At 46.7% G+C, this 11,006-nt stretch overlaps 1 protein-coding gene across 1 annotated transcript; it reads right to left on the bottom strand.

Moving 5' to 3' along the window:
- Positions 1-2,659: 2,659 nt before the first annotated feature.
- Positions 2,660-7,769, bottom strand: mepceb (methylphosphate capping enzyme b). The gene is given in 9 exon segments (XM_076085059.1): positions 2,660-3,102; positions 4,119-4,227; positions 4,707-4,919; positions 4,999-5,575; positions 5,660-5,945; positions 6,306-6,396; positions 6,398-6,590; positions 6,687-7,034; positions 7,386-7,769. Coding segments are annotated over 9 exon segments (1,917 nt in total). The 5' UTR covers positions 7,433-7,769; the 3' UTR covers positions 2,660-3,049.
- Positions 7,770-11,006: the final 3,237 nt, after the last annotated feature.

The raw sequence follows: 11,006 nt of genomic DNA, 5'->3' as shown, positions 1-11,006 counted from the left end.
AGTCCACAGAGACTCTATGAGGATCCATGAGGACCTGTGAGTCCACAGAGACTCTATGAGGATCCATGAGGACCTGCGAGTCCACAGAGACTCTATGAGGACCTGTGAGTCCACAGAGACTCTATGAGGATCCATGAGGACCTGTGAGTCCACAGAGACTCCATGAGGACCTGTGAGTCCACAGAGACTCTATGAGGACCTGCGAGTCCACAGTGACTCTATGAGGATCTATGAGGACCTGTGAGTCCACAGAGACTCTATGAGGATCCATGAGGACCTGTGAGTCCACAGAGACTCTATGAGGATCCATGAGGACCTGTGAGTCCACAGAGACTCCATGAGGACCTGTGAGTCCACAGAGACTCTATGAGGACCTGTGATTCCACAGAGACTCTATGAGGACCTGTGAGTCCACAGAGACTCTATGAGGATCCATGAGGACCTGTGAGTCCACAGAGACTCCATGAGGACCTGTGAGTCCACAGAGACTCTATGAGGACCTGTGAGTCCATAGAGACTCCATGAGGACCTGTGAGTCCACAGAGACTCCATGAGGACCTGTGAGTCCACCGAGACTCTATGAGGACCTGCGAGTCCACAGTGACTCTATGAGGACCTGTGAGTCCACAGAGACTCTATGAGGATCCATGAGGACCTGTGAGTCCACAGAGACTCTATGAGGATCCATGAGGACCTGTGAGATCCCAGACGGTGTAACTGCTCCCTCTAAAACACTCCGTGTAGCACACCAGGTGTCAGGGAAAAGAAGCCAGCCCCTCCTCCGGATGGGGCGGGTCTTGTAGGGCGAAGGCGTTGGCCAGCTGCCTCCAATCTTCCTGATGGCCCTGGGCCGTCACAAAAGTTTTATCTCATTGTCCCTCTAAACCACGTTGGTGGTTCTATAGTCTGGATTTTGTGTTGTTTGTCTCCCTCTGCTGGCTGAGACACGTCTCTGTGTCTCATCACATGTTTAACATCATATATATATATATATACATATATACACATATACATATACATATACATGTATATATTGTTGTGTGATTGGTTGGAGCTTCATATTAGATCTTTAAAGAAGTATAAAAACACATCTGAGGACTACAAGGGGACAGGAAGTGTGTCCTCATATAGCTGTGTGTGTGTGTGTGTGTGTGTGTGTGTGTGTGTGAGATGTGGTCACTGAAATGCTATATAGGTCCACACACACACACACGCACACACACACGAAACCTGTCATTTCTCTCCACAAACCTAAAGATTAATATTTTTCTGGAGGAACTCAGAGTCCTAAAATATTCAGTTTTTAACAGAGACGAAGAGGGCGGAGCCTCTGATGTGATCTGTGAGACACAAAGGAGACGCGTCCTCATCCTCCTGACTTCAGTCAAACATCGTTCTTCTCTGTGGATTATTTTGGTTTCAGCGTGTCTACAGTGGCCCCGCCCACCAGGTGAGAACCAATCAGAGACCAGTATTCATTAATGAGCTCATCAAGGGATCTGACTAATTATGTTGGACAGGCTAACGGATCCTATTGACATACAGTCATTATGCTAAGCTAGGCTATCCTCCAAGAAGCTGCAGGGTAAGATTTGCTTGTTATATCTGATATAAATCATTTCATAATATATACAATATTTAAAATGTGAAAAAGAATGAGAAATTAAATATTTAATAGTAACATAACATGTCTCAGGTGTGTCAGTGTATCTCAGGTGTGTCTCAGGTGTGTCTCAGGTGTCTCGGTGTGTCTCAGGTGTGTCTCGGTGTGTCTCAGGTGTGTCAGTGTGTCCCAGTGTGTCCCAGTGCAGGAATAGAGGACAGGTGAGCTCTCCTGTTACAGACTCTGTGATATATGTTTGTTTCATCTTGTCGCAAAACAAACCTCTAGGAGACACCTGGAGACGCTCACCTGGAGACGCTCACCTGGAGACGCTGCTGCAGTCTGTGTTTCTGCTCGGCTGTTTGCTGAGTTTCATTTCTTCAGCTCCAGTAAGAAGTTTGTTATGATTCATCATGTATATATATATATATATATATATATATATATATATGTCCAGCTTCCACCTCCTGGAGAGGGGCGTATCCACCAGAGGATGGGGCGTGGTCAGCGCTGATGAGGGCGTGGCTGCTGGAGGAGAACTGATCGATGACAAGCAGGACGCCGTGGGGCCGACCTTTGGTGACCATGGAAAGGAGGCGGGGCTAGAGCTGGGGCTGTGACAGAGGCCACGCCCATCTGTCAGTCATTAATCAATGATCTAATCACACCTAACGAGGATCAATCAACCCATTTATGATCTAATGTGGTGAAGAGCAACTACATCATCAGCTGGTCATAACATTTAGCTTCTCTGTGATTGGTTCAGTGGTCCTGGAGGAGGCGTGGCCTATTATTATTATTTAGGGTTAAATATTTAAAAACATTTTTAAACTGCTCAGAATAATAATAAAAATTCTATCAACAATGATAGTAAAAACTACATTATTAATAATAATATGAATAATAATAACACTATTAACAATAACATTAATAATGTTACTCTACATTATAATGTGTCCAGCGTTTATTCTGCTGTTTATGAATCAATATTTAAATAATAACATAATATTAATCATATATTAAGAATAACATGATATTATTAATAATACCTGCAGCTTTAAATCTCAACAAAACATGAATTTATTTTGACAAAAAAAAACGTTAAACAATAAAATGTTTTGAAAAAAGAAAACTCCTGTAGGTGACGTGTCACTTCCTGTCAAGTGCCCAGTGTCCAATCAGAGGTCACACAGCGAGAGTAACCCACAATCCTTTGCTCTGGCTCGATGAGCCTGTGACGACCAATCACATCCACAGAAACCTTTGTTATCGTCTGTGATGTCATCGAACCGGCTCCACTGTTCAACCAATCAGCTGCGAGCTCACGAGTCATAAATACAGCATCCAATCAGCTTCCTCCTCTCCACCCGTCAGTCAAAGTCAAGGGTGGTTGCCATGGAAACTGGCATCTCAAAGAGAGATGTGTCACATCCTGTCCTGGTGACATCACTTCCTCTGGGCGGAGCCTTTGTGGAACAGGTAGATTGGCCGCTGATTACCTGGAAGAACGCACCAATCAGATCACACGTTAGAGGGGACACCTGTGTGTGTGTGTACCTGTTTATGTGTGTGTACGTGTGTGTGTGTACCTGTTTGTGTACGTACCTGTGTGTGTGTACCTGTTTGTGTGTGTGTGTCTGTACCTATTTGTGTGTGTACCTGTTTATGTGTGTACCTGTGTGTGTACGTACCTGTGTGTGTGTGTGTCTGTACCTATTTGTGTGTGTGTACCTGTGTGTGTACCCATTTGTGTGTGTACATGTGTGTGTACCTGTTTGTATGCGTTTGTGTGTGTACCTGTGTGTGTACCTGTTTGTATGCGTTTGTGTGTGTACCTGTTTGTATGCGTTTGTGTGTGTACCTGTGTGTGTACCTGTTTGTATGCGTTTGTGTGTGTACCTGTGTGTGTACCTGTTTGTATGCATTTGTGTGTGTACCTGTTTGTATGCGTTTGTGTACCTGTTTGTATGCGTTTGTGTGTGTACCTGTTTGTATGCGTTTGTGTGTGTACCTGTGTGTGTACCTGTTTGTATGTGTGTTTACCTGTCTATGTGTGTTTACCTGTCTATATGTGTGTGTACCTGTTTGTGTGTGTGTTTACCTGTCTATATGTGTGTGTACCTGTGTGTGTGTGTACCTGTCTATATGTGTGTGTACCTGTTTGTGTGTGTGTGTACCTGTCTATATGTGTGTGTACCTGTGTGTGTGAGTGTGTACCTGTGTGTGTACCTGTGTGTATGTGTACCTGTGTGTGTGTGTGTGTGTACCTGTGTGTGTATGTGTACCTGTGTGTGTATGTGTACCTGTGTGTGTGTGTGTGTACCTGTGTGTGTATGTGTACCTGTGTGTATGTGTACCTGTGTGTGTACCTGTGTGTGTGTATGTGTGTGTACCTGTGTGTGTGTACCTGTGTGTCTGTACCTATTTGTGTGTGTGTACCTGTGTGTGTACCCATTTGTGTGTACCTGTGTGTGTGTACCTGTGTGTGTGTACCTGTGTGTGTGTGTGTGTGTACCTGTGTGTGTGATGAGTCTGTATGAGGTGAAGCCCACGTTGTCAGTCAGGTAACAGGTGAACTGTTCAGGTCTCAGTCTCAAACTCCTGAAGTTTCGTTCCGTCGCCTCCTAAAACACACAAGTTGGTTTTAGTGTGTATTTGTATATGTGTATGTATAATATATATAAATAATGTATATATCAGTGTTTAAGTTAAGTTTTTTGTCATATACATTTACACATATATACGAAATTTGTCCTCTGCATTTAACCCATCCCTAGCTTATTGGGAGCAGTGGGCTGCTGAGAAGTGCCCGGGGAGCAGTTAGGGGTTCAGTGTATTGCTCAGGGACACTTCGGCATAGGACACGTAGCAGCCGAGGATCGAACCGCCGACCTTGCGGTTGTCGGACGACCCTCTCTACCCAGTGAGCCACGACCGCCCCAGTAGTGTAACAGACAGTAGGATTAATTACACGTTATCTCGTTATCTAATAATGTTACACTGTGAACAACTAATCTGAGTTTAAATCGGCAGGAGAGCTAGTAACGTCAGCCGGTAGCGTTAGTCATCTCAACATAATAAATACAGGACACATATAAATTACCGAGGCCCTCTTGCTGTGGCTGTAGCTGCTCCACGGTTGCGGCTCCAGCACAAACAATCCGCCCGGCGACAAGCTCTGATAGGCTCGTCTGAACAGAGTGACCACGCCCCCGTCGCCCGACCGCAGCTGCACCCACTTGGTCACGCCCAGACACACGATGACGTCATACTGGCCCCGCCCAGGCCACCAGTCACGCCCAGACACGTAGTCGCCCTGTGGGAGGAGTCACAGCTGTGATGATGATGTCAGAGGCTCATGTACTGGATATCCAGGTGTGAGGTGTGAGACTCACCTGGATGAAGCTGACGTTGTTAGGGAACCTGGAGGAGGAAGATGACGATGATGATGATGAAGATAGGAGGAGAGGAGGAGCAGAGAGAGGACCTCGACTCACCCTGAAGGAGAGAGGAAAGGAGAGGAGAGACAGAGCCTGCTGGTCCTCCTCCATCTCCTCCTTCCTCGTAGTAGATGAAGAGGAGGCTCCCGGCGTTCCACTCCTCCTCCTCCTCCTCCTCCTCCTCTCCTCCACCACCAGGTCATGTGACAGGAAGTGCCTGACGTTCTGCTTGGCGACGTGGACCAATCGGTGGTCTAGCTCCACCCCCAGGATGTGGGCGGGGCCAAACCTCCGGGCGACGGCCACCGTCAGGTGACCGGCGCCGCAGCCCACGTCCAGCACCTTCTTGTCTCTGAACCAATCGGCTTCCAGGAGGCGGAGCCTCGGGTCCTCCTCCGCCCCCACGTGCCCCTCCCACCCATCGCCGTAGAAACCCTGGTAACCGTAGTAACAGCAGCGGTTGCCGTACTGGTAGCGGTGCTTCTTCTTCTTCTGTGGTGGCTGAGCCGAGCCGAGCCGAGGTCCTCCACACCTTTTGGGGGGGGGCAGCACAGAGGTCACGTGACCGAGTAGCCAATCAGATTACAGGATGTTTTACTTAAGGTGTAACACTCACCTGCCGGCTTTAGCCCCTCCCACCAGTGGCGTCTCGAATCTGGTTGGCCGAGCTGCGGTCAACGTGGTGTCGTAGTCCGCTGACATCGTGGAGGTGGTGCGGCGCCGTCTCCGTTGGCGACCGTCGCCCTGGTTACCGGGCTTGTGGGCGTGTCCCGGTGGAGGGTGGGTGTGTCTCCTGGGGAGGATGGGGGGCGGGGCTACGTCGTCCCGACAGGTGATGGCCGTGTTGAGCTCACAGGGGAGAGGAGACGCTGAAACACTGCCCCCTCTGGTCAACACAGGAACTACACACAACAAATATTCATATTTAAACTGTTGCCAAATCTACACCGTTTATCTCAGGCAGAAGCTGTAAGAACTGTCATGACCGCCAGGTTTTCATCTTTCTGACGGTCCTTGAACACATCATGTGTGACGAACGCTTCCGGCAGGAAAATTCAGCCAAGACTAATCTTTAAATTGTGATATTTAATCAAACATGTTATGCTACAAGTCTCATTTAAAATCTGTCCTCAAATAAAGCGTTCACTGTAACCAGATTGTGTAAAAACATTAGTGTGAAACTATGACGTCATGATTGATTCATCTAAGACCAACAGTCATGTGACAACAAATCAGAGAAGATCAAGGTGTTCCAGTCTCACCTGTGAGTCCAGCTGTGGAGGGAAACAGTCGAGCTGGTAGCTCCTCCCTCTCTCCCCCTCCTCCTCCTCCTCCTCCGCCCCCCCCCCCCTCCATGGTGTCGGTTCCTGTGTCTCCTCCTGGACTTCGGGGGGGTCTTCAGGACTCCTCCCCCTCCCTTCCCCCCCCTGCCCCCCCCTCCCTTCAGGTTCAGCGGGTCTGTGATGTCACGAGGAACCAGGATCTCTACGGGGTCTCCGCCCCTCGACGGCAGGGGTGAGCACTTTGGTGTCTCCTGATTGGTCGCCCTGGGGAGGAAGAACGATAACGCTGACGTAAGAACAATCACCAACCGATCGACCAATCATTCAATCAATCATTGGATTAAAGGCGGAGCATCGTACCTGTTGACGTCTTCGTCCAATAGGGAGTTGAGGTTGAGCGGGTCGAAGATGTTCCCACCCAACAGGAAGTGACTCGGCAGAACGGGCTCAGATTGGCTGTCGCTGACGGCGCGTCGGCGACGCTTGGCCAGCCCCTTGAAGCCGACGCCCATCGAGTAACGCCTCTTAGCGATTCGCTGGACGGGGGCCTGGCTGTTGCCGGGCAACTGGAGGCCATTCTTTGGGAGCAGGGGGCGGGTCTTGGCTGGCTGCGGCTGCTCCGATAGGCCGACGGTGCCGGGGAAGGCGGGGCTGACCTCGTGAGGGAGGACGGTCTCCGTGTCCAATGACATCCTGATCATCTTCCACCTGCGGACGGATCAGCCAATCACAGAGCTCACAATTATCTTAAATAAATACATTGATTTGTACTTCACTTTATCCATCAGACAACTTTAGCTGAGAGTTCATCAAATCTGATGTTTAGTCATAAATTAATTAATTTAAAGTGTACTTAAAAATACTGTTACTGCTGTAAAAGTAATAATACCGCAGTGTAAAAAAAAATATATATACATTATATATTCTTTGTATTAGTACTTTTACTGCAGTTACATTTTACTGTATTTGTTCAGTGTGGTGTTAGTACTTTTACTGAGGATTAATAATCATTAATAATAATAATAATAATAATCATCATTAATACTCATTAATACTCACTCTGTGCTGCAGAAACAGTCCACTTGTCCTCTGACGTGTTTTATCATTCACACGCAAACCCTCTCTGGCCCCGCCTCTGTCGCTGTCTCCACCAATCACGGAGCGCCCTCATGAATAATTAAAACCGACCCGAGGAACAGCCTGGTAAACAGTTAGCTTCTCCAGCTAACATGCAGGAAGTAGCTAGCGCGGAGCTAAAAGTCCGCTAACACACGCACACAAACTATGTGCGTGAAACGAGCCCCTGCCTGAGCTGCCCGTGCGTGTGCGTGCGTGTGTCAGTGCGTGTGTGCGGGGCGATGAATAATGACTTCTGCTAAAGTGTTAGCTGTTAGCCGCGACTAGCTGCTAGCTTCTTCTCGCCGTGCTCTAGATTCGAGCCCGCTATTTAATACGTCAGCCGCGGTTAGACCCGTGAGTGACGGCGTAGTCCTCCAATCACGTGCCGAGCTGAGCTACGGTCACTCCCTCAAGTTGCCACCAATCAGACGACCACTCCACTCGAGAGGTCGTCTGATTGGTCGCAGCTCAGAGAGGGGGCGGCAGAAGGAGAGAGGCGTCCTGAATGGTGCCTGATAGGAAACACATCACGGCGGGAAATAAACCATTTAACAATCAAAAGTAAACACATATCCGTAAACCTTAAGCGGCTTCACACGGTTTATGTGTCCAACAAGGTTCTGACCGAAGACGGATGGTTTTCTGTCTGTTTTAGCGCCACAGAGAGACATCTTTATCAATGACATTATGCCCTGTGTGCAGGGTTGCAGGCAACTGAAACTCTCTGGCTGCAGTTCATGTCCTCCAAGAAAATCTATCAACCAAATTCCTCAGTTTATTAAAAAAGAGTAAATATCTGAGTTTATAGTCCACCTATGACATATAGTCACGAAGTTGTTACGTAATTAAGAATAAAGTCAGCCTGACAGGCAAGGCGTAGGGCTAAGGCACACTTATTTATGTTTAGTAGGTTATTGATTTTCCTCAAACTGATCAGTTCATGCTGATTAGAGAAACACTTTGTGTGTTCAAATAACTTTTCCTTCACTTAACTTAAACAATTTAACTAGTTTGTTGACTTTTATTTTATTTATGTTTTGCACATATTCCCAGTAGTCTAGTGGTTCGGGTCCATCCCACAGCAGGTCCCTGTTAGATTCCCAGTAGTCTAGTGGTTCTGGTCCATCCCACAGAGGGACCCCGGTTTCATTCCCAGTAGTCTAGTGGTTCTGGTCCATCCCACAGAGGGTCCCTGGTTAGATTCCCAGTAGTCTAGTGGTTCGGGTCCATCCCACAGCAGGTCCCTGTTAGATTCCCAGTAGTCTAGTGGTTTTGGTCCATCCCACAGAGGGACCTCGGTTTCATTCCCAGTAGTCTAGTGGTTCGGGTCCATCCCACAGCAGGTCCCTGGTTAGATTCCCAGTAGTCTAGTGGTTCTGGTCCATCCCACAGCAGGTCCCTGGTTAGATTCCCAGTAGTCTAGTGGTTCTGGTCCATCCCACAGCAGGTCCCTGGTTAGATTCCCAGTAGTCTAGTGGTTCTGGTCCATCCCACAGCAGGTCCCTGGTTAGATTCCCAGTAGTCTAGTGGTTCGGGTCCATCCCACAGCGGGACCTCGGTTTCATTCCCAGTAGTGGTTCGGGTCCATCCCACAGAGGGTCCCTGGTTTGATCCCCAGTAGACTAGTGGTTCGGGTCCATCCCACAGAGGGACCCCGGTTTCATTCCCAGTAGTCTAGTGGTTCAGGTCCATCTCACAGAGGGTCCCTGATTAGATTCCCAGTAGTCTAGTGGTTCTGGTCCATCCCACAGAGGGTCCCTGGTTAGATTCCCAGTAGTCTAGTGGTTCGGGTCCGTCCCACAGAGGGTCCCTGGTTTGATTCCCAGTAGTCTCCAGTAGTCTAGTGGTTCGGGTCCATCCCACAGAGGGTCCCTGGTTAGATTCCCAGTAGTCTCCAGTAGTCTAGTGGTTCGGGTCCATTGACACTAATAAATCTAATGAATCAATAATGAATAAACAACATCATTAAGCTGTATTTTCATATAGTTTTTTAAAATGCAGCTTTATGTTGTTTATATTTCTCTTCAGACAGAATTGAAAACGATTATGATTCAGTTTAACAGAGCTGTCAATCAAACTGGGACTGACAGCATCGTCCAATCTTGTGGTGTGACAGCAGGAGGAGGGCGGGGCCACGGTGTGTACTTATCTGTGTCACAGAGGGCTGATGGGATTAGGACTTCATTACCCAGCATGCAATGTGTGTGTTTGTAAAATCCCCAAAGAGGATTTGTGTGGATCAGAGAGACGACATGCCGCTGAAGAGAGAAGGTGAGACGTTTTTAAAACAAACATACGCACAGTGTGTATCTGTGTGTGTTTATTATCGTGTGTACAAGTGTATACTTCTTGTATTGTGTCTGTTTGTCAGTTGTCCTTGTTCTTCACTCTTCTTCCTCTTCAGTTTGTTCTCATCACGTCATCAGTGACATTCATTACTCTCTGTGTGATGTTACCTGTACTACTCATAGTACTACTACTACTACTACTACTACTGCTCAAGTTATTACACTGCTACTGACACCTTCAAATACTGCTTCTACTAAAGGTTTACGGGTTGCACAATAAATTATACATGCAATAATGTATTGGATACTACTACTACAATTAAAGTTACCACTAATATTACTACTACCACTATTGCTTCTACTACAATACTTACAATACTACAGTACTACTGCTGTAACTGCTAAAGTTACTGCGATTGCTAACACTAATACTGCAACTATTGCCATTATAATTGATACAATTGATAAGGTAGTACTTCTGCTGCATCTATTAACACTTTTGATACTGGCAAAGTTATTACTACTGCTACCACTAAGATTACTACTACTACTACTACTCCTACTACTTTTGATGCTGCAGTAAATACACTTTATCTGGTAAACGTTAGTATTCATCTCATTTACATAACTGTTCCAGTAATGTCTGAATAAACATCAAAGTCACTTCTTGAAGTAAAATCATACAAAACATTTGTGACACTTTAAACGTCTGAACTGACTGACAAGATAAGAACTCAGCAGCACACAGAGTACACAAATGTATCTCCCATCAACACTGACTGAGGGGGCTGCAGCACCCTCTGCTGGATTATGGACGATTTTAAAAAACATTTCTGAGATTTAATGAGACATTTTAAAATGTCCCTCAATCAGAAAAAATATGCAATGTATGAACTAGTGGTTAATAGCAATAGTTGCAGTCTGGACTGGTTGATACAGTGTTTCATGTTAGAGTTGTTGCAGTCTGGACTAGTTGATACAGTGTTTCATGTTGGAGGTGTTGCAGTATGGACTAGTTGATACATTGTTTCATGTTGGAGGTGTTGCAGTATGGACTGGTTGATACATTGTTTCATGTTAGAGTTGTTGCAGTATGGACTAGTTGATACATTGTTTCATGTTAGAGTTGTTGCAGTATGGACTAGTTGATACAGTGTTTCATGTTAGAGTTGTAGCAGTATGGACTAGTTGATACATTGTTTCATGTTAGAGTTGTTGCAGTATAGACTAGTTGATACATTGTTTCATGTTAGAGTTGTTGCAGTATGGACTG

This window comes from Anarhichas minor, unplaced genomic scaffold (assembly GCF_050575085.1).
Source record: "Anarhichas minor isolate MPS153535 unplaced genomic scaffold, ASM5057508v1 ptg000137l, whole genome shotgun sequence".
Classification (NCBI taxonomy): Eukaryota; Metazoa; Chordata; class Actinopteri; order Perciformes; family Anarhichadidae; genus Anarhichas; species Anarhichas minor.
Note: the sequence above shows the minus strand (reverse complement) of the source record. Positions and strands in the feature narration are given on the sequence as shown.